The 25,568-nt window shown below is 38.1% G+C and overlaps 1 protein-coding gene across 9 annotated transcripts in view; it reads right to left on the bottom strand.

Annotated features, from left to right (window-relative positions):
- The window catches only part of LOC124144551 (protein sidekick-2-like), a 63,993-nt gene extending 44,257 nt beyond the window's left edge, over window positions 1-19,736 (bottom strand). For all 9 annotated transcript variants that reach the window (XR_007219908.1, XR_007219910.1, XR_007219913.1 and 6 more), the window contains exon 1: window positions 19,094-19,736. Coding sequence is in view for 2 of the 9 variants with exons in the window: in XM_046514008.2 (XP_046369964.2) it covers window positions 19,094-19,217 (124 nt within the window). In the remaining 7 variants the exon portion in view is untranslated. The remainder of the gene's footprint in view (window positions 1-19,093) is intronic.
- Between the last annotated feature and the right edge of the window lie 5,832 nt (window positions 19,737-25,568).

The following is a 25,568-nucleotide window of genomic DNA, read 5'->3' as shown; positions in this document are numbered from 1 at the left end:
AGGCTATCCTGATGTTGTGACATATATATACCATATGTCCTATCAACAGATCTAGAACTGAGAATAGACATCAGTAACATAAAAACAACTGTGCCAGCTTCACGGCTCCCTTCATTAATTCCACAATGAATTATCACCAAATGATAAAAACGAACACATTCAACCTTCATCTTGTAAATTCCTCTCCGTGCTAGAAATGCGTGTGGTATCTTTTTCCTGCTTGTCACTCAAAATAGAAGATAACAATTGTGTCTGGCATCTGGCATCACAAATTAACAAACTTTTGAAACTTTTCATTTCCCTGTTATCATGATACTACTATCCTCATTAGTATCATAATCCTAACTATACCTAAGAAACAAACACTATAACCAACTTATTCACACATCTTCAACATGCTCAAACAGGATGTTAAGGTATAAATCAATATTCATTTAATCCCCTCATCAACTCAACATGCTTAAGAGATTGAGAAGTTAAACCCATTTTAGAAAGTTATTAAACCAATCAGTATTTATACTGATATCAGTCTTCTCATATTCTTGTACTCAAATGAAAAGGAGTGCCTAATCCCAGATGCTTCACATTCCATTCACAAGCATATATATATATTCCTTCAGATGAAATTCAAACAGAACACAAAAGACTGTTGTGTCTGTCATATTGATCAAGTCAATGTGACTATTATCATCACTCTTACAAAATATTTTCCATAATTTGCACAAAGCGTGTGTGTTGCCACTGTGGCCTGTGTAAACGGTGTGTGTAGTACAGCTGTGCGGGTGTCAAACCGTCACATTGAGATGTAATTATGGGCTCCAGCTGGTGTCTACGTCTACCGCGTGGTAATTCCATTAACTCCCTACCAGACACCCATTTCTTACACCAACTAAGAAGACAACCAGAGACGAAAGTACACTTATTTAATCAACACTATTTAGAGAATTGCATGTGTTTGTAGACTTCGAATATTGACGTTTTCTTACATGTCGTTAAACTCTTTTGAGACTGAATATCCACTTATGTCTGTGAAGTGTTCAGAATAGTCCATGAGAACAGTACACAGTGCTGCATATGGCAGCTAGGTTGATCAGCATCCAAGACACTCAGTTTCTATCAGTTTGTCGTAAAACAGAATTTTATTATGTTGGTATAATGTTTTCAGTGATCTACTTCACTGGTTGTTCAACTTTCAAAGCTTTACATTTGACAACTATCTCAAGACAACAAACAGGAAGACATATAAATAGCAAAAGCCTTGACATGGCTCAGATTTGACAGGTTAGGATATACCAACATCACTGATTTTCAACTGTGGACAAAGCAATTCTGGTTTTTTTCCTATTTCCATGAAACATTTGTTTGTTTATTTGTTGTTGAATGCCCCATTCAGCAATATTCCAGCTATATATAACGGTCGTCTGTAAATAATCAAGTCTGGACCAGACAATCCAGTGATTGACATCATGAGCATCAATATACGCAATTGAGATACGATGACATGCATCAACCAAATCAGCCAGCCTGGCCAACCAATCCCATTAGTCGACTCTTACGACAAGAATGGGTGGCTCAAGGCCAATTCTAACAGTTTCTTCACGGGACTTCAGTGAAAGCTTAAGAGAATGATGTTTAATGTTGCAGTCAGCAATAGTCTAGCTAGGCCTGTAAATAATTCTACCTGGGCCAGGCAAACCATTGATATCAATGACACTTTTGATAATTCATGACACAAATAGGAACCACCAAATCCTTATTTAAGCCAGCCCTTAGCACACCTAAACATGGGGATACATATTTGGCAATATATATCACTGTTCCAACTTGACATTACAAGTACACATTAATAAAGAATTCCTTCAACAGGACAGTTTGAGGGTCATAAATCTGTTATGTCATATAGTATTAATTCCATTGATGATTGATTATCCCATATAAGTCACATTTCTTCAAATGTGTCCAAATGAAAACCATAAAGATTAAGTATCAAAACTCATACTTCGTGTGCAAATAAGTTTGTGAATATTTTGCAACACACTTATGAAACTACAACATGTACAATGGCCCTGAATGCACTCATAAAAACTAACTTGTCTACTAAATATGATTGTCAAGACAAGGATGAAGAGTTATTTTTAACACAACATACACAAGAAAAATTCTCTCTTCATGGCTGCAAGGAATATCTATAAAAAATGAACCAAAACTAACCCCATTTGCTACTCCACTGTTTAACATAAACTAAAAACATTGCTGAAGCTGAACAGACGGTCAACAAACTGCCCACTTTTCATAACATTGGCCCCTGTAAAAGCCCTACATGTTTGTTGTCCAGTGTACACGACATCATTGCCACCTGGCCCCTGAGCTCTCAAAGGGTTAATTTGGGGCCACTTCATCTCCAGTACACAGTCCCCATCTCCATCACATGCAAATCTATTCAATCCATATTTCAGGATGGCCAGAAGCAGTAATTCTGCGATTTCCTATCAATACAAACGATTTCTTGTGATGCCAAAGCTATTTGGGAATTCAGATTACGCTTAAACCCCAAAAACATGTTGAAGTTATTGATCTGCCAAGATTGACAGTGTCACACAGAAAAGCAGAATAACAATGAATCTGTCAGATGTTTCTAAATATTTGACAAATGACTGAGAAATGGTAATCTTTTCCCCCAATTTCTTTAAACACACTTGTAATGGCAACAGCTGAGAAAGCTGAAAGCTCTTGATGATTACCTGTTTAAAAAATGCATAAATGATAAATGGACATAGGGCTATGTTTATATCATGTTATATTGCAACACTGATTTTTTTCTGATTTTTTCATTAACCCAGAATGTGATGCATGGTCGAGGGAATTATCAAACATTCTGATTAACCATATGAACAAAGAACAATGTTATGCATGCTGTATAAGGCCTAAAGTGTGTTTCTAAAATCTACTTTTTCTGAAGTAAGGCCCAAGTGATATATTTGCAAGTAGACTTTGAATTATAACACATTAATACATTAAAAATTGGTTGATATCCATAACATCATAAACATTAACATACAAACAAATGCAACTAAAAAAATAATTTGGTCCAGAAAATTATGGAAAACAAAAACAAAAACATACAAAAAGCTATTGTACATTGAACATGCTTGTTTTTAGGAACAAACCACAGCATGTTGAAGACACCAACTACATGTACTACATCAATACACTACCAGCCCCCAGTGATTACCAGAAAGGAACTGTCTTGATTTTGTCCTGATTTTGATAGGTGTATGCTCATTGTTCCAGTTATTATTTTAATTATCAGTACCTATTTTAGTCTAACAAATTCTCTAAATCCTCTATACTTACCAGGCATTATGCTCTCAGTGGTAGGAAATGCCACTGCTTTTTATCAAAAGCATAGAAAGAAAACTTTCTATCCAAATATCTATCATCATGCAGCATATAACATGAATACATAATTGTTCCAATTGTCAAATAACAATGGAAAAACAATGCTGTAAATTATCAGAGCACTGTATAATGTCCAGCCAACTGAAAGAAATGACACATTCTTCCTTTTCCAAAGAACACTTCACAGATACAAATGATGAAAAACAATGCAAACAAAAAATCATAATGTAAAATGTCAAACAACTTTTGATGTGTTACTGTAATTACTAACATGATTAAAGTATCTTATGTAATGAAAATTTTTAAAAAAGAAATTTCCTATTCATGTTTGACATGATAACAATTGGACATTTTACCATTTTTCTCTCTGTCATGTTATATGATATCACGATACAGTGTATTGAAACATCTAGATCTGAGTAAGAGATAGCAGGGAGATGTGGATGTGGTCTTTTCAGTGGGAGTATGTGCATGGTTTTACACTTTTTCATGGCGGGGGATATCAAGATTGGTTTTTACACATTGTACCAATGTTTGAAATATAACCAGCCTGCGGATTAGTATTTACAACAAATGCTTGAACCCTTTGGCTACCCTAATGCTACCCTAATGCCCTAGTGCTGCAGGTCAATCTTTTGTACCACTTTGGTGAAACAAATCACTGGGATCATATCTTAGGTAAATCTGGGATTCAAACCCATGATCAAGAAAGAAATCCTGGCACAGCTAAGGGAAGCAACTCTGCACAGCAAACTGCTTCTTTAACTGCTACCCATGGTCCCATGGAATAACAAAAGTTACCATAAATATACAGTATGATGAGCAAGAAGTTGGAATTGATCAGCTTTGATTTAAGAATCTCCCACAGAAACATTATTACCCAAGGTTAATCATAAATAAGGCCAATGTGAAGAGAGATATATCAGCAAGATCAGCAACTATTACACCTCAATAATATCTCATAGTCCTGTATCATTCAGGCCCTACGGCAAAACCTGTTTCAATCTATAAAACCTTAGTAACTATGGAGACACCAGTTTGAAAGAGGACATGCTTCTTCCCCCCCCCCCCCCCCCCCAACATGATCCAATATTCATTTAATAGTACACACTATGCACACTGGACCCCAAGAACATTTCTCCATGGTGCTCTCCTCCCTTTTCAGCAGGTATTGAGTGATTACACAATGGAAACGCAATGCCTATTTATGAAGGTGTACTTTGGTAATTGTCCATTAACTTATTTATGATATCAGGTAGTTCTTAAACATTATTTTGTGATGTGAAGATTTTCATAAGAAGTTCTCCCTTCTTGCATTTTGGCAACTAACATTGTGACAACACAGAAGTAAGAAAAAACACATGATAAAGGAGGTACTTGAAACATGTTAAACATGTTTTCATTGTGCACAGACACAGAATGGCAGGTAGAATTTTGTTTCCTTTCTGAAACATATACTAGGTCATTGATTATTCACCATGTTCACAGCAAAGAATGTCAAAATCCGACATTTTTCAGTTTAGCAAAAGGATCTGAATGTCAGAACTTCAGACAGAGAATAACAATATAATACTTCCCAGTACGTGCTGAAAAATATGTGTGAAAGGTATAGGGTTTCTAAATTGACAGACACTGACCTACATCTTGCCTCCAACCTGCAGGCTGTGTTGGGTCTATTACTGCCTAACTATAAACATAAGTGCAGGTATGACTGTAACTAATCACGCAGATAACCCTCGGTCAGTTGCCCTCAAGCAGTGGCCATTTTGTGATCGATTTGTTATTGATTGAGAAACACTGTTGATGAAGCTTCTCAAACAATGTGGATGAATTGTATTCATTAGGATTTACGCCTACAGACAGACAAGTATCTTTCATTTTAGCTCTCCACTAAATCTGTCACCCGGCCTTGCTTAACTACAAGCTGATGACGCATCAATAGTCCCTTACGTTCATAATATCAATATTTCATAAGACACTTAAAGAGTTGGGAAATCATTATTTTGGGTAAGAGCCACTGAGTAGGACATTGTCCATTGATAATGATTGATTTGTATACAAAGGGATAGACATTACAGAGGATTTTATTGGCATGGAGATAATGATGTTTAAGGTCATTCAATAGGATTGTGGCAAATTAAAACAGTCATTCACATCATCCCAACAGCTAAAGTAAACTCAAACAATCCATTCAGCAAAGCAGCATGCCTTAGCTTGTATGAAGAGAAAGCACCAGAGGAACACTGCGCTGATTTGAAACTATTAGTGCAAATTGCTCCTGTCACGTTCTTCACTTTTCAAGTTTGTGTTTAACTTGCCAAACAGTATTACAATGTCACAGAGTGGTCTCATAAGATACAAATAGAAATCTTGAGCTTATTAGTTCTTTGTCAATGCACTTTTAACAAACCTGTTATGACCCAAAATAATGAATGAGAGCCTGGTAACAAATCAGATTTAACACAAAATTAAACCAATTTTTCTTCTGACTGTCTGTGTGCAGTAATGCTGTGTACTCAACCCGCAATGTTGTAGAAATTCAAATGAATGTTAAAGATTTACCAGTGGTGTGATTTAGAGTAACTGATAAATTTCTTATTTCACATTGTAAGTACAGTTGCAGAATGCAAATAAAGCGTAATATTTTATAAAAAAAATATAACTAAATTCAGATCTTTTACAATGATTCGATACCTCTCTCCATCAAAATCTTAGAAACTCTCCATAAGAGTTGTTTATAAATTTGTGTTTTGACAAGGCCCTTACACTTCCATTCTTATTTCAAACATTGTTGTTTTACATACACTCTGTTGGTTCTCATGCAAAATGAATCACTCTGCCCCTACTCCACTGTACACCAGATTGTAAGACACTTCCACTAGTCATATACAGCGGATGCTGCAGTCATCACATTGAAATATTCTATCAACAAAATGTCACAATACACACAACATGAAGTATGACCTTACAAACCCATAATTATAACTTTGTTTTCTGTCATTATAGGCAAGTTATGTTGATCTTCATATACTTTGAAGTCAGCTCAATCACATTCAGGATTTGGGGTAATGTCACTACAATCATTTATCAAAATCTTTCTGTCTGACTTTAAACATGTTAAATTATAAATCATGAACATTTAACCATGTTAACCAATAGAGTTAAACAGTTTTTTTATCTGTCACAAAACAGTAAATCAACTATATCAGCTGCACCATAGGAGAGCTAAATCCCATGACAAGTTCATTAGCCAGTAATTACACAGGTACCGAGTATAACTATTACATTTCTAGCTCATATAAGATTTGACATGAAAAGAAATCATATTTGGCGCCAACCGGGTATGACATCTCATCATTAACCACAATATCTAATTTCAAATGTAAAATTAGTCCAAAACTTTCAACATCCTTCAAAAGATGAATATTGCTTGGCATACCCCCTATTGCTATGGACAATCTTCCAGTCAAATGTCTGAACATGAAAAATGAGTCTGTCACGAACAGGATGGTGTATAACTAATATATCATCCCAATGGAGCAATATGAATGGAACTAAATGAGTCTCATTATACAGGCACTAACATGGATTTCTAAAGTAGTCAGCTTCAGATGACAAAATAAGATCACTGATTAGCTCTAATCAGATTTGCTGGGTTCATATAAAATCAGATGTTGAGATTCTTTATCTCTATAACCATGATGATTTCTAGCTTCATCTGTTATTTAAGAAAAATAGTGGTAAAATCTGGTAATGAAATTTAAAGCTTCTTCAAGCACGTCAATGGTGATAATGAACTTAAAATTTCTTCTCAAGGTTGCAATGGTTGCTGTAATATCAAAAAGTCCAAGAAAAGAAATCTGAATTTCAACTGTAAACAACTGGTTAAGACAAACATTCTAAATGTGTGAGAGAATGTTGTTTACCATGTATACGCAGCAGTCAGCATGGTCAGTAATATTCTAGTAGTAAAACAGTGGCAGGGATGCAACTTAACCTGAAACATTCACCAGCCTGAATAGTGACATCATATAAGGACACCTTAAAGCCCTTAAATATCTTGACATTCGACCCAATGACTCAGGTTAACAGGTTAGTGCCACTAAGTTGCATCCTAGTCGGATCCAGACAACAAGCACAGATCCTGAAAGCCCAGTCAGATCCACATAAGCAAGGAGTCCTACAGACCTAGTCAGATCCAGACAACAAGCAGGGGCCCTGTAGACCTAGTCTGATCCAGACAACGAGCAGGGGCCCTGTAGACCTAGTCTGATCCAGACAATGAGCAGGGGTCCTGTAGACCTAGTCTGATCCAGACAACGAGCAGGGGTCCTGTAGACCTAGTCTGATCCAGACAACGAGCAGGGGTCCTGTAGACCTAGTCTGATCCAGACAACGAGCAGGGGTCCTGTAGACCTAGTCTGATCCAGACAACAAGCAGGGGTCCTGTAGACCTAGTCTGATCCAGACAACGAGCAGGGGTCCTGTAGACCTAGTCTGATCCAGACAACAAACAGGGGTCCTGTAGACCTAGTCTGATCCAGACAACAAACAGGGGTCCTGTAGGCCTAGTCTGATCCAGACAACGAGCAGGGGTCCTGTAGACCTAGTCTGATCCAGACAACAAACAGGGGTCCTGTAGGCCTAGTCTGATCCAGACAACGAGCAGGGGTCCTGTAGACCTAGTCTGATCCAGACAACAAACAGGAGTACTGAAGACCTAGTCTGATCCAGACAACGAGCAGGGGTCCTGTAGACCTAGTCTGATCAAGACAACAAACAGGAGTACTGAAGACCTAGTCTGATCTGGATTCCCCATGGAAAAAAACACTGAGACAAAGTTTGCATCTTAACCACAAAAAGATATGTAAAATGTTCTTTCTTGAAAGTTGTGCATACATCACAACAATAATCTCACATTATTCGGTGCTTGAAGGCATAACATTCATAAATTCCTGCCTCTCTTCTCATCTGCATCCAAGGAGCAATACAATTCTTGCGAGCAACACTTGGATGAAGATTGGTCTGTTTTAAAGTAGTCAACTTGCACTGAGCACAATGCTTTTTATGACTTTTAATTAAATTCATTTGACCTGAAGTCGAGGGGCCATACATTTTCATCATCTCACAGTGTCTTACTGATGCCACAATGACCTAAAGGGCTAGTTTTTTCCTATTTCAGTACATAACATTCAGCTGAAATTTTCCCTTCCTTTTATTATTTTATTTTTTTACTCAACGTTCATGACAGGGAGTGAGATTAGGAGATTATCAGACATTGACGAAGGGCAAAACAATATGAAATATGTCTCAATTGCATCAATTCCACCCTAATCTCCTTCCTGGTGAAAGCTTAAGCTTTATACTTCAGAGGTAATCAAGGCCACAGAGATCTAAGATGTATCATTACTTGTCAAAGAAGAGTGAAAGACGTGCAATGGAATTTAAAAGGAACACAGGGAGCCTGGTTATAAGGTATCTCTTGACTATGCTACAAGTATTCACTTTTTGAACAGTTCAACTGATTCAAGCACTTGCTGTAGAATTTAACAGCCCTGTTAGGTCATGGACTTACAGATAGATCAATATGAAAACAATTCCATTTTTTCAGACCTCACATAACAGTTGGCATATGAATATTGTGGTGTCTTCAAAAACCTTAATCAAAATGCCACTACCAGTATAGTTTGCTGAAATGCACCCACTATGTTTGGAATTTAAAGGATTGAGCCATACATTCCTAAATCTCTGAACATGCTGAGGTTGAAAAAAAGTGAAAAGAAATTTAAAACTTAAATTTATTTCATTATTGCCATACCATTAACTGATTAGAGCAATAGCAGGGTTTTTTCATTTCTCTGATTTAGAAATTAAAATCTTACAGCATATTCCTGACTGAATTAATTCTTCAACATGTCCAGAGACAATTAATTTTCAGTGCATTAAGGATCTTAATTATAATCAATATGGCTGGAAGATTTCAAATAAATCTTTATATTCTATCCAAAATATTTTCTTGCTAATGAATGTGCCTCAGAACTGAAAGGCAAAAGCATCTTCAAACAGCATGTGATATAATCAAGGTAATTATTCTATTGCCAACAGCACATCGAGAGCCATGGTATTAACGAGGTTGGGTTGATAAAATACTGGAAGATGAAAATGTGTTGTTTTTTCCCTCCTTTCCCAAGGCGCTAGAGAATGATTGAATCCCATGGGGGATAATCAAAATGTGAAAAATATTTGGATTTGTCTATAATTAGTCCTCATCATGCTCAAACTTAACTTCAATGACAAAAGTTTATTATGTTCGACAAAGTGAAAGAAAGGCTTGATGAAACTCATGTTCATTTCTTGACACCTACATTTATTAAAACAAGCATGAAATACTCATATCCCCTGCCAATATGACATGTTCGGTTTTGTGCAAGGAATGATCCCTGTGAACTATGTTCACTGGACCTTTTCGTAAATGGCCTAATTGCAAGCACTAAAATGATAGAATATGATGAAACAGTATTTGTGATGTGTTGTGTTATTCCTTAAACAATGATCAGAGAAGTAAGGGAGTTCTTACTTTACTTTGAGATCATTGAGTGCAAGGGTAATCATGAGGGTACTGAGAAGTACAGCCGCAACCATCTGATGATCTGAGTAGTAGACTGGAGTCTGGAATGCTACAGTACTGGCAAGATCAGTTAACAACAAGTCCAGTGTAGCTCCAAGACAGTGAGTTCTAGAGTGAATGAGTTGAGTCATTTTCTGCACATTAAAGAAATCTTCAAGTGTCAGTTTTTCTCTCAGATCACAGTTGAAATCCCCAGTAACTAGGACATGTTTACATACTTGCTGCTTGGAGAGATCCTGAAGTTTCTGCTTGAAATCAGTAAGTGAATGTGACAACCATGACCACGGCCCTTTAGGAGGAACATGCACTCAAGCAATGCAGAACTTGCCAACAAGAAAGGAAACGTATGCAATACTGTGAGATGACATTACATCACACTGGACACTGTTCTTGAAACTTGTTGAAACATACAGAACAATACCACGTGTAGAGTCTCCTGTATCATGTGTATGGACTTGACATCCTTGGAGGTCTCTTTCACTGTAATCATTTATGTGAGTTTCTGTGAAACACAAAACATGAACCACACCGACAAACTTATCATTCTTCACATCTTCAAAATGAGCCCTGGGTGATCAAACATTCATTTGAGCCACTTTCAGTGCATCACCATGACTGTCCTCTACAGGGTGTGTCCAGGTGAACAGTCTTTCATTCTGCATTCTAGTCATCTGATCCAATGCTTTTTTTGTTTACTACAATTGTGTGTTCATCAAAACCTACGAGTATTTGGCCTTACCTTGATTTGACCCAACTGAGCATTGCATACACTTGACCAGACTGGGCTTTAAATTTCAAGTCAAGTGGTATACATCTCAATTAGGTAAGTATGGTAACAGTTCTCAGACAACCCTGCGTAGATCTTTTTGCAGAATGTGTAAACAGTTTCCGAGTTATGCTCCAGAAATGAATGCAACATGTATTTGGGCCTAAGTCCAGTTTCTTGCCAAGGAAACATTCTGAAAAAGTCCTAAACTATCAAAAGGCACCAGTTCACCATGAGACCTATGTATGTGCCAGGTTTGGTGAAGAAATATTGTATGGTTTTCCAGATCTGCTCCATAAATGAGCGCAACAGCCATTTTCAGTCTAAGTCAAAGTAGTTGCTTTGTAAACTAAAAAAAAAAATTGATTAAAATACCACACTATCAAAAGGCACCAGTTCATCACTAGATGTAGCTATGCGGCAAGTTTGGTGAAGAAATATTGTACTGTTTTCAACATCTGGTGAGTGAGTGAGTGAGTGAGTGAGTGAGTGAGTGAGTGAGTGAGTGAGTGAGTGAGTGAGTGAGTGAGTGAGTGAGTGAGTGAGTGAGTGAGTGAGTCCTCTCAACATTGTTCCTTGTAGATCCTTGTTCCTTGTAGCATGTTTACAACAAGTCCAGTGACTAATTCAAATTAATCAAACTGAATCCCAGGGTAGTTGCAACCTAATTTTGCTAAATACTACCACTGGTAAGTTCAACTGAAAGTAATGGGTTTGTGAGTCATCCCCAGAATGCCTCTTTCCATAGTGACATGATCAAATTCAACCCAACATATAAAGCACTAAAATATTACAAAAAAAGAACAGTTGTGATGTCAAAAATTATACACAAACTGACAAATGTAATGAGTAGGAATCTTGCTACTCATTACTTCAAACCTGGAAGAGATCCCCCAAAATTACATATTTTTAATCCTGGCATAGACTAATAAGATGGGATCTGCACCTCACTGCCAGAAGGCACAGATCAAAGGATCCTTATATTCTTACATCACCTACAAAATCAACAGCATAACTACACCCAGAACCACAGAACATCTCCAGCTTGTGGAGGTGGCAAAGAAGAAGTTATTTTTAATACCATGAGTGTCCTTCAGGAGCACTTGTGAGAACAAACACGGCTGAACTTTAACGGCCTCCAACCCGACCGATCTGCAACCTCTGGCAGCAACATGGGGAATGAACACCAAGTGCTCTACAAGTCCATTCTACAGGCATAGCTGACAGGTACCATACAACAGAGCTTCTGGTACCAGTTAATGTCCAGTAATTTGGTATGCTTAACGAAATCTCCCCAATGAGGGAGAGCTGAATCATATGGTTCTTTGTTTGATCCTGATGAAGTCCATCTAAAGAAGAAACCTGTCAATTGGTGTTGGCTTCGCTGGTAATCTGCCTCTAATCTGTCTTCATTAGAGCCGTTTTCAACAGGGAATATTTGTGGCAAAAATAGGCAAATCAATGTATCCAAGCAAACAAGAACCATCAGTAAAGATTACATCGAAAGGAAAAGATTGTATGACACTGCATTGCTAGGTCATGTGAAATAATATTTACTTCTGCCTTGGGATAAATAACCTGCAACAGATGATTTCATTTCCAGAAGAAATGAGTGTCTTGATGACAGGACACATGAAACCAAGGAATCAATTGATAAATGAAAATGGAGCACACATCAGCATGACTATAGCTTCCGTAGTTGGGAGATCTTGGCATTGCTTCGTGGTGCACTTAACATATTCACATTAACATTTGCTCTAAAGTCAAGGATGTTAAACCAAATCGTTGATTAAATGAGTTAAGCAGCCTTCGCAACATGCTCAAGTAATTTCAACAAAACCTCTTATCGATTAAACCACATAAAATGATAAAATTAAGATATATCAGTTATCTAAATCTAAAATTCTTCATCTATCCTCTCTACTGCCAGATACTTGGGATTGATGATAGTTTGCTATTACCTTTATACATGCAGTAAATAATACTGTATTCAACATGTCTAACACTGTATCCGGATATGACCACCATTCCACATACCCACCACAGTGTCATCCCCTCTTGGGCACAAACAGTTCAAGTGTTCTTTATTCAAACAACTCTTTGGAATTTCCCACCTGGTCATAGTTTTTAATAATTTCTGTGAAGTGATCAGAATCTTAACCTACTTAAACATGCTACATAACTTTGAATAGGATGAAGCTCCATATGGCCCAGGGCACTTAATATATCGAATGAGGTACTTGTTAAAGAAAAGTGATAATCATGCAGAAAAAAATATTCAGTAATGGATTTGTCACTTTCCTCCAAACCCTCAGGCTGCTTTCAAAATGTTATGAAACAGGCAGTATGCCAATACAACTTATCAAGACCAACTTGAACATGTTTCAATTCATATTAGGATGGAAACACCCTGCTTGGCAATATTTACCCTGTGGAAACTTGCCATACTCAAACATCAATTCAACACTTTAGATTCTGCAGATATTTCTGTCCACAAACTTACAATGTCTGGATAACATATCCACTTGAACATCTTAAAAAACTTATTATGTGTCCATTTTCTTATACTTTTTCTCCAGTAGTACAACATTACTTTTTCCTTATACCATGTGCATAGTACAGACAACTATATGCATCTATCACTGTTAATACATCAGTGTACATACAGAGTCCATACTGTGTACACAGACAGTTATTAGTTATAACACATCAAATCAAAGTATTAACTTTACACACACATATCATGGACATGTAAGTGCCTATTTGCGTAACATTGTTAAAAGGGGCTATACTCAGGAAACTCAGCAGTCCCAGAAACTATGAACTTGGTCATTCAAACCTGGTCATCAGCCTGGCTGATTGGCAGATTACCTTCATTACACATGACACACTATGTCTCAATTTCAAAGGGACTAATAACACTTTCCAGAGATGGACCTACAATGTCTAGATCCTGTAGTCTGCCATCTCTTTAGAAAATATAACGTACTCCAGACAAATCATACATTGACAAGAGAGGTGAAGTTGAATATAACTAGATGGACAAATATGAAAATATACTGATGGAAAAGTAAAGGATCACAAAGAAACATTGACATTAATGTTTACTGATGCGTAAAGGAAAATGCTTCATGTTTTCAAACTTGGATACTGAAAACACTGTTATATCACAAATAATCTGTTTTTCTCATGAGTACATACCAAATTTCATGCCGAACCTTGATTTCGTTAATAAAACCACTGTTTCGTTCTTTCAATCAGTAAATATTAAAGAATCCACCATTTTGCAAAACTGGGATGGTGCACTATGTTCTACAAATTCAATCCATCCATTTTAGGAGGAATTGTGGTGACCTTGAGATTAACTCCTACAGTTCAAGTTATTGTCAGCATTGATCCTACAACAGACAGGCATGGCTGAGGCACATACGTATTCTTGTGAAAAGTAGTCATATAATTACGTCTTTATAATTATGTCGATGTTCATAATTTGTGTCAATACAATTACAGAATAGTACCGGTAGCTTTCAGCACATTCAGGACAAGCTAACTGTGGTTTCTACTTGACTGAAGATGTGATCATTTTTTCGACAATCATAAATCAATGCATTTGTTTTTGATTACAGGTTTAACACAATGTTTGAGTAATCATGGTAATCACACTGTCCAAAAGGAACAAAACAAAATATAGAAAGCTTATTTAATGAGAAGACAGGAAAATGAATATATGGAAAAAATATTAAGGCCCCTACACATTTGACATGTTTGACAACAGAAGAAACTATAAAACCATTATCTCTGATCAACTGCTGATAACATCTGGTTCAAAATATATTGCAACACTAGACACAGCAAAGTCATAGTTTGATACTGAACTACAATCATTGATTTGTGCATGAAGTGATTGCAATCTATCATCACACTAGTTATCTGGAAAGCATGCATATTCTGCCAAAATGATGTATGAGAAAAACCTGATCTCAGTCCCCACCATGATAAATGTTGATGATGTAGCATGTTTTATATTTTAGTATTATGCACAAAATCAACAAGGTGCTACAAACATTTGCATCCAAAGTCAAATACCAGCAGTGATGCCTTACTCTCAATACGACCCATTGATATTTCACGGCATCAGTGGCTGAATACTGATCCCCGCTTCACAGGAAGCCCATCATCAGGGCTCATGATTCCGAGGAAAGTCTCGGAGAATTAGTGTCACTGCTCCATCCAAGATCTCCATCAGCAATATTCAATGATAGGTGGATTTGAGGTGTTACTCTCTGAAGGTGGAGATACAACAACCAGCGTACTTGATAGAAACCTCCCTGAGTCACATCCTCATGTCAAATCACACTGAAGGATCAGGCATGAAGCGTAAAAGTATCTGAAATTGTTTAACTAGACTTAATTACTTAGTCAAGCAAACTTCAGACATTTGCAGTCTAAAAGTAACACTATTAAGCATAAATAAAGTCAGCTATTCCCTTTCAGTTGATCAGTGTTATGCTGATGTGGGGAAAGCACTTAACTCGGTCTTCACTCCAGTTAAGTAATGATCCATGTTGTACTCAACATAAAGAAACGAACACATATCAATACTCATTATAACAATCCCTTCTTTAAAGCGTTTATGGTTAGATATCTGATAATGTATTTCATGCTGTATTGCTTTCTTTCATAGCAGTGCCAAAAATATGTTCACCTTCTAGCCTGAACTTGTCTAACGGAATGATAAATTGTAATACAAAATGTAATAGCGTATCAACAGGACTAAGTAACGGGTCGATGGTAGACGGAACAAAGTCATCTTCTCACCAGTCCCCCTGATAGGCAGTTGAAGTGTAGTTGACCACGTGAACTGGCTGATAAACATGGAGACAAGGTGTTTTGGCATGGCAGTTACCATGTTTATGGAAGAGACTCATACACGTTCTTATACTTTGAAACAGATCTTTGACATGGCAAACCCTCAAAGTGTTGATTTATTGTTTTCCAGTTTTTATTGATACAAAGAAAAACATTTCATTTGGTACCTTGTAACATTGATGTAAAGTATCTATACTTAAATGCAAAGGTTGATTATTCTCTATATATTTTTAACGTGTTCTTCACATAATTGGTTCAGTTTGAATATATGGTACTGATGAGCAGTTTCAGATATGTCTACAATTTCTTTAGGTAGTTGATAACGGTATTCATTAAAATCTTAAATCATTTTGTGTCTTGGCACCAATACCCATCAAAATTGGCATATTTGCCAGAAAAATCAATTGCACCACAATACACATTTGTCATAAAAAATAGAAACAAAAAATAAACAAAAATTCTTGTAATCAGAATTATGCTTTCATTGTGTTTTATTATATTGATCGCAATACATTATAACATAATATGTTCTTTCCCAGTGTTTCTTCCGTCTATTTTATACTGTGGTTTTGTTGTTTATCTATGGCTGTTTACACATGACCATAAAACATGTCTGAGAGCACCCCCTGTTCACTAATTCTGCTGCCAATAGATCTCCAACCTCCCTAGAGCCTAGACATGTTAAATGCAATGTCCATGCATCAGGTGTATCAAGGGTTGAAACAAGTTGAACGCATTTATATTCAGAGACACAATCCCCAACAGGGAATGCGACAAGAATTTAATGACAATAGAACACGACTGAATGTCCACACTCTCTGCGTGTTAGTCAATTATCATGGGTGCCCATAATGACGGCCTCTTGACAACATAACTATGTTTAATGATGAACACAACCAAGGACACCAATTAATGTGTTAGGTTTCTTTGAACTTTTCCATAGTTCACCCTAAAAATAAGTGTAACTGTTGAGTGGTCTTACGACCTTCTGATAATGACCACCTCGTGAACCATCCCAGTACACTTATCATATTACTGTCTTCATCATGCTTGTGAACTTGTTAATCTTTCATCATGACATATGCACACGATTAAAAATTATTCATTATTTCTTTGCACAAGGGACACCAAGTCAATTTTCGAAGCACTTATCTTGTTATATTAACAACTGACATATAGGCATGCTACCACATAATAGGATGCACTTGCCTACATAAACATGATAAAGGAACAGTTAGTGAGTGTAGGAAACCTATTTCCTATTACCGCGATCAAAATCAACTAATTCACATTTGTTATTATTATTCTACCTTGATGGCTGTCCAAAATGCACCTTACAGTTACCAAGGTTAGTGTACCCTAATTTCAAAAGTTTTTTGAATATAATACAATATTATGTGAGGTCACTGTACTCACTGTACTTCAACGCTTAAATTTCCTCAGCTTACAAATTCTCCTCAGTATTAGTATGGTATTCTTATCTTAGGCTATCAATTTCACAAGTTGTTCTCAGTCCAATGTCAAAGTAACTTTCTGAAGCTTGTAGCAACCTCTCTTGATAAGTTAACTTCTTGTTGTACCAATGTAGCACCACTTGGTGAATGGACTCTTGCTCATTGTTGTTTGTTGGTGGTGGTGTTGGTGGTGGTGTTGTCGTTGTTGTTGATGGTGGTGGTGTTTCCATTAGTATTAACTCAACCCTAACTTTGAAATGTAAGGACATCAATTACAAGCTACTTATAAAAGTCTCTGAACTTCCCAGTGTACATATTATAAGACCCCAAACATGCTGGAGGAACGTCTAGCAGCTGAGTACAGTGGTCTGGTTCATGTGTTTTTGACAAAGCAAAGTCTTTAATACTTATCCAGAAGTGAACTGTCACAAAAGTTAGTGTCTGAGTCATCTTTGAACAGTAATGCAGATATACCAGTGTGTGAGTTTGACAACAGACATTTGTCGTTGTACATGACCCAGTAAATGATGTATCTTGTTGGGCCTTGTTCATATTGTAGGGTATGGTGGTCATAAATGATTATTCTTATATGTGTGTACAGCTATCAATTCCTGTTGTTAGAATTTGGAGGAAGATAATTGTTATAGATCATCATATTATATTTTTAACATGGCTCTTTGCATCAGTTTCAGTAGATTTATTGTGATTGTTATTGTCTGATTTATTGTTATTATCTGGAGTATTAATAGCTGAGCTTTCTAGCCTAAAGTGAATTTTACTAGACTCTGGCTTCAAACTAGTGGCTAAAGTCTTAGCCTGACACTCAAGTAGGGCTGGGATGAGTCCAAATTTTCTACCCGGGTACCCACCCACCTATTACCCGACCCTACCCGGTTATCCGCTGTAGGTCTCAAGAGATAGGTACAAAATGTCTGATTGGGAAACGTTTGACCATCATGACCATACTCCTGTCAAATTGTATTTAGATACAGGTATAAAATGATCTGGTCATGGATACACTGAAGTTGACTGCAGTTTTATCTTTATGCAAACATATAAAGTCAGAATGTGTGCAGAGTCAGAAAGAAATGTGATCATTTGTCACTTATTGTGTAACCATAAGAGTTCTAGATAATTGTTACCAATAAACAATATAATCACGTGACTAACCACGGGTCCGGGTAGTCCTGTGAGCATGGTGAGTACCCTACTCAGTACCCACGTAACCCGTCCCAGCCCTACACTCAGGTATGGAAATCATGGAAATATCTTCTCTGATCGACATACAAACTCATAGTGGATGCTTGACCAATCTCAAATGTGATCAGACAATTTCAGGTTTTGCAAGTTACACCACAGCTATCAAAACAAATTATGCAATAATTCGATTGAGAGGTATTGTTTATGGTAGAGTCTGTTGCTCTCTTATGACAGCTGCTGCGCTTCCAACGTAATCTGCTGACACTTTCCAATAGCTATCACCTGAATGCTTCTTCTTGAATAACAAATAACCTGCACACTTGAATGTATGACCTAGTTTAAATAACTACATTCTCTTAAAAACCAATGCTACTTACACACATAACAAGCTTTTCATTGAAAAATAATTATTCATATTTTTAAATATTAATCACAAACACAAGTCAAATAGGAGGACCATGCAGGTGCAGGCAATATTATTTATACACTATATTATATTATCATTGGTGACTCACGTGTTGTATGGAAAGTCATGAACTATAGCATGATGGAAATCACTGTTGATGTAGGGCCTAGGTCAATATTGATATATTTCCCTACTAAGTAAACAAATAACGCCATTAAAATTTCTTATGTCAAAAACGATGAAGTGGCTGGTGAACCGTACATTTGTTGATATGTTGATAAGTGTTATCATCCAATCAGACACTTAAAATATCTGTAACAAATAAAGGACAATTATCCATTACTGACATGGGCCACTGTCCCGTCTCTTACCTTGTGAAACTGTTGTTGAAGTGAAAATGGCCAACACACAAACAGCCACTTTCACAAACAATATGTGTGACTTTTTCCATGTATATCCGTTGCTTAGTGTGTAACTCCATCTTTCTGTCTTCATCTTCACAATTTACATCATCCCCCGTTTGTTTGGGATTTCAACGACACAAGCTCGATTTACCACTGTTGATTTGATTAGGCCGAGGAAGACGAGATATATGCACAGCGATCCTGTCCAATATGCAACCGTGCTCTCTGGCTTCGAGACACACGCTAGAAAGCAGCCAATATATGAGCAACAGACAGTTGGCTCTGCTAGTGCTTACTGGACTATTTCACAGTGAATCGTATCAACTAATCCGAATATACGACAGTTGTACTTGGGTTCAACAAGTTTGATCGGAAGTTTACACCGACGCCATGATGTGATCGACTCTGGATGGTGTCACCAGACGACCGATTACCTTTCACGGGTGATCATTCCTTGCTTGATATCTTTCGTTACCTGATGAAGAATACACACATAATCCAATAATTCCTTCCCAAAATGATATGTAGATCTTGTGTTTCAACTCCACTGTTCACACGTTCATTAAACACGGCAGGTACTCGTGCTTTGTGTTCGAATACAATGAGTCACGTGACACCTACGACATTTCTGATTGGCTAATGTCTCAGGTAAAAGGGGAGTGGTCAAAGTGGAGGTATACACAGTGAAATACCAGTGCAGTGACGTGTAGAGCAACACTCATTTCATTTACTGCTTATGTCAAAGGCGTTTTAAGAATTTGGTCTGGATGACATATACATTCTGTCAAGCCTACTGTATAGCTCAAAGGTACTTTGAACGTTTTGCTGGCTATTAGGGACACCTGCCGACAGGTAATCGTCCGACAAGTGAGATATTTTGTTGATTCGTTGCGTTATGGTGTTACGTAACACAACACGCTTATGTTTTAACGATTTACAGACAAATTGATGTATGCAATCCTGTTGTTTCCTTTCAATGACTATACTAATCTCTTTCTATGAATTAGATATATATTTAATATACAATTATGTTCATATGTAACACCTGTCATAATCAATTTTGACACTTAATGTGACGTGCATTTCATTTGAGACTGCACATATACGCATATTTGGATATGTTCGTTGTTTATTGACATTTGACAGTTGGTACCGATGTTTGTACAAAATTCATTTTTTTAATGTCATTGTTGACATTTACTCCCGTCAGAAAGTCCCCCACAACAAATGTCATGACAGATAATGTGTGCCACGTGTTAAGTCAAGGAGTCTATCTCATGTAGACGTCCTGGTCAAATACATCACCTGTAAGCGATCGTCCAATGTGTGATATCGTGGTACCCACATGCATACCGAAAGCCTGTATACGTACCCTATACACAGACCTAAAGCTTATATCCATATCACACCTGTATGGCATTGAAAACCTCGGACATTCACGCCGGTCGTTCACAGGTGGCAATAAACGCAAGATACAGTGGTACCCAGAGCCATAAAGAAAGACTCATTTAAACTTAAACGGTTATAGCAGACCATGGAGATTCGGTATCTAATTACCTTATTTTAATAAGCGCCATAACACACGCCGGATACATGTCATATTCATATACCAGACCGTTAGTGTTTAAAGTTTATTATCCATTCAAGCGATCGTTAGCATATTATTATTTCTTATTTACTTATCGGTATTTTATTATCAAGGGATCTGATATCACGTTCTTTTATTGAATTTACAAAATTCCCAGAAAATGTCAAAGTGTCAAATTGACATTATAAGTCTGGAAGATCGTACATTGTCAGATTAATTTGCACGATTATGTCGTGGAATATCCCAAATGTGACACACGTATACATCTGTAGGCGTAATTGCCTGTCGGGTAATGGAATCCCGACATCTTACTCCACTTTAATCCCAAAGGTCCATATGGCATTGTCGGTATGCATTTGGCTTTGATTTGAACTTCGAATTGCCACTTGAATAAAGCTGTATCCTTATTTTCTTGTTGCTAGGATGCGGGGTAAGGCCCCTAGCGTTAGTTTAGTCGATAGTATGGGAGCCTCGGTCTATTGTTTAGGCCCCCACACACAATAGCACCCCGACAACCATTTCTTCTTATCATTTACGGTGTCTGTTTTCTGTCGAGAATTCTTGCTATGGGGAAATGTCAAGGAGGCAGGGGAGTGGGTACAGGGGGCAGGCGAGAGGGTAAAGAGACCAGGGTTCGACTGATAACACCGTCTCATAACGTCCCCACGTACATCAGTAGTGGTAAAACCAGACAACGTGTGACCTGCCGCTTTTAACACTGAATGTCTGTACAGTTGTCGATATCTCATGTATGTCTAACAGCTGATGGCCAATTGCAGGTGTGGTCGTTTTATAGTGAGATAGTAAGGGTGAAGAGAAGGTCAGTATATATACAGTGCAAACTGTAGATATATTCAATTAACCTAGATTCATTCTCCTATTTTTACTTTAATTACGAATATTTAATCGCAAGTTTAGTTGTGAAGGAATTAAACTACACACTGGTGAACCATTAACAGTGCCATAATACAGTGGGTGAGTGAGTAAATGACAGTTTGCACAGGTTAAGTAATTATAATATATTACAGATATACAGGGGGGGGGGGGGGGGGGGGGGGGTGATAAAAATGTAGGCCATTTGATTTAAACATATTTTATTGACACGTCAATCTGGATTGGGAAAAGGTACAGCTTGTTTTCTGGACCCTATTCAAAAATACATTATACATATACACATCATCATAAGCATAGACAAATGATACTATATTTACAAATGTAGCATAAAATACGGAGAAAATATATAATGAATATCGTATCATCAAACTAAGGAATCTTTTGCTTGCGGTGATACATGTATTGTCCTTCTAACTTCGTTTTACACTTTCCGAAATATTTACATTACCCAACATATGTATCACCACTTTTTGAGAATTCAGAAATTAATTGAGAACCGAAATTGGTACACCTTGGGCTTTAAAGAATTTAATGAAAAGCCTGTTCACTTTCTGAACCACAATCGGATGATTGGTTCTAACTAAGATTTACAGGACAATGGTAAGATTTCAGCGTCTTATATTTCAGTCAAGGCAATCCAAACCATTGGTTGAGAAATGAGCCACGTTGTCGAGGTATGATGGAACACAATCACTGAGATCACGTATTGTGAGCCTCATTTCAGTCGGAAAAGAATTGGGACCTATTCTGACCCGGGATACCCACGGTGAGAGAAGTATGGGTTACTGGGGACCAATTCTTCCCCGGATACCCACGGGGAGACAAGTAATAGGGTGTTGGTGATCCATTCTGTCCCCGATTCCGACGGGGAGACAAGCATAGGGTGCTGGGGACCTGTTATTCCCCGTAATCCCCACGGGGAGACGTGTATAGGGTGCTGGGGACCTATTCTGCCTGGGGATCCCCACTGGGAGACAAGTATAGGGTGCTTGAGACCTATTCTGCCTCGGAATCTCCACAGGGTACAATTATAGGCTGGTGGGAACCCATTCTGCCTCGGAATCTCCACAGGATAAAATTATAGGCTGGTGGGAACCTATTCTGCCTCGGAATCTCCACAGGGTACAATTACAGGCTGGTGGGAACCCATTCTGCCTCGGAATCCCTACGGGTAGACGTGTATAGGGTGCTGGGGACCTATTCTGCCTGGGGATCCCCACTGGGAGACAAGTATAGGGTGCTTGAGACCTATTCTGCATCGGAAACCCAACAGGGTACAATTATAGGCTGGTGGGAACCCATTCTGCCTCGGAATCTCCACAGGGTACAATTACAGGCTGGTGGGAACCCATTCTGCCTCGGAATCCCTACGGGGAGACGTGTATAGGGTGCTGGGGACCTATTCTGCCTGGGGATCCCCACTGGGAGACAAGTATAGGGTGCTTGAGACCTATTCTGCATCGGAAACCCCACAGGGTACAATTATAGGCTGGTGGGAACCCATTCTGCCTCGGAATCCCTACGGGTAGACGTGTATAGGGTGCTGGGGACCTATTCTGCCTGGGGATCCCCACTGGAAGACAAGTATAGGGTGCTGGGAACCCATTCTTCCTCGGAATCCCCATGGGGAGACGTGTATAGGGTGCTGGTAACCTATTCTGCACCGGAAACCCCACAGGGTACAATTATAGGGTGCTGGGGATCTATTCTGCCTCGGAATCCCGAAGGGACACAAGTATAGGATGCAGGGGACCTATTCTGCCCCGGAATCCCATATTGGATACAGCGGTGGACCCCCTTTGCCCCGGAATCCCGAGTTTTTCGTTTGTGCAGGGAAAGGAATATTACAAGGGTATGTGTCTTGCCAATAAAATATGTATATGTCGTTAATACGATACTGCTATTAACTAAATTCGTCTCCAATGCTTTCTCAGTATCATTTGACATTTGCAGGGAAAATATAGATAAGACAACTAGGTTTAGGTGAAATTATTATTTCATCAATCGTCCGTTCCGATCAGTGTCTCTAGTTAATAACCGATATGATTTTGATAGGATATACACGACACCAAAGTAGAGTAAATAAGAACACATACAAACTGCTAGGATCTTTGTCTTCTAATAAACACCATTTTACCGATCCAATTTTACGCTAAACTGAAAACACAAAATTTATACTTCGATATTTCTAGAACACACTACAGGTCGACGACATTTACGGTGAATGTTATATAAGAAAACAGATAGAAATTAATTCAATATTTTTATCCTTAAAACGAAAATACTTATGTAGTAGTTTGTTTTGTTTGTTTGTTTGTTTGTTTGCTGTTTAACGCCGCACTCAGCAATACTCAACCGGTCTGTAAATAATCGAATCTGCACTAGACAATCCCGTGATGGACATTATGGGCATCGATCCATGTAATTGGGATACGATGACATGCATCAACCAAGTCAGCAAGTCTGGCCACCCGATCCCGTTAGTCGCCCCTTACGACAAGCATGTCGCTTTTTACGACAAACATGGGTTGCTGAATATCTGTTCTAACCCGGATCTTCACGGGTCTTGTGTAGTAGTAGAAATATTATCCAAACAAGTACCAATCAATAACGATAAATGCAGAAAGAAAATGCATGGCATACTAATAACATTTATTAGCGGGGAATACCATGAAAAAAGCAGATTTACATGCACAGATACATACACTGTACATATACGCACAATAACCTAATATACATACGCGCCATTTGGGGAAGACCTTGCAAAATATGACGTCATGAAAGGAATTTCCGCTGCCATTACTTTTGCGGTGCGTTAAAGTAGGTGCATTGCATTCAAACTGCGGTTTCAGCATGCTTGGTTATGGAAGAAAAACAACGCATAAAGTTAGTGTAACAAATATGGTCGCAGTGTGAATCCAGCCTTAGTGCGCTGACCTTATACTACATCAATATTCAGTATCAGTAAATGACGTGGGTGGGTGAGTTGGGTTTAACGCCGCTTTTAACAGTATTCCAGTTATATCGCGGCGTGTCAGCTTAATGTGGGAGGAAAGCCCGAAGTGATGCAGGTCTCAGACGTTTACCACTTCCCTGAAACCCACGAGGACGGGTATGGTGCTGACAAACCTAGAAACATAATCGGGGCGAATCGAATTCGAACCCACAATCATAGGTTTCTGGCGTGCCAAAGGGACGCAACTCTGCACAGCGAATCGCAGACGACTGGGCCCCCGTGTCCCCCAGTAAATGACGACTGTAATAACTTTTCTAAGGAATATTTGTGAACACTAGAATTGGTGAAGGTGAACGCCGTAGTCAGTTAATGTTACAGCTACGTCATATGGCCTGTAAATAATCGAGTTCTCATTTTAACATAAAGAGTGCTGGGATTTTATTCTGCCGTACTTGCCAGGGGCTACAACATTACATAGCTGTGATATGCATAGGCCCAGAAACAAGACGTATAAAAGAAACGTATATGTTCACTCTATCGCATCGTGGGCTGCCCATAATTGCGATTCATCATTCGAATTATGTTTTGGGGTATCTTTCAATGCACCCATGCATAGTCCGAGTTAAACATGGAGTGACACAAATATCATTTGCATTCTAAGGCCACCTTAAACACGACTTGTTTCTCATACAAAAATGTAGGTTGAAGTTTAATTTGACTTTTGATTTCCTAACCACTCAACTTAAACTCACAATTACACAAAAACGAAAGTCGTCGAAACCTCGCATCTCCTCCTGATTTGCAGAATCACGATCGGCGTGGCTGGTCTGCAGTCGGGGTTACATAAAAAAGTGCAACATTGGAAGGGCAAACATCTAGGGAAATAACTGGGACCGGAACCGAATTAAGTATAGGAAAAAAATATTACAAAAAATAAAACTTTCGGTTCGTGTTGAGTTTTAGGGCCGATCGATGATTAGAGACATGACTGTTTTTCATATGGC

Source organism: Haliotis rufescens, unplaced genomic scaffold, assembly GCF_023055435.1.
Source record: "Haliotis rufescens isolate VD_foot unplaced genomic scaffold, xgHalRufe1.0.p SCAF_11, whole genome shotgun sequence".
Classification (NCBI taxonomy): Eukaryota; Metazoa; Mollusca; class Gastropoda; order Lepetellida; family Haliotidae; genus Haliotis; species Haliotis rufescens.
The sequence above is the reverse complement of the archived record's forward strand: the minus strand, read 5'-3'. Positions and strand labels throughout refer to the sequence as shown.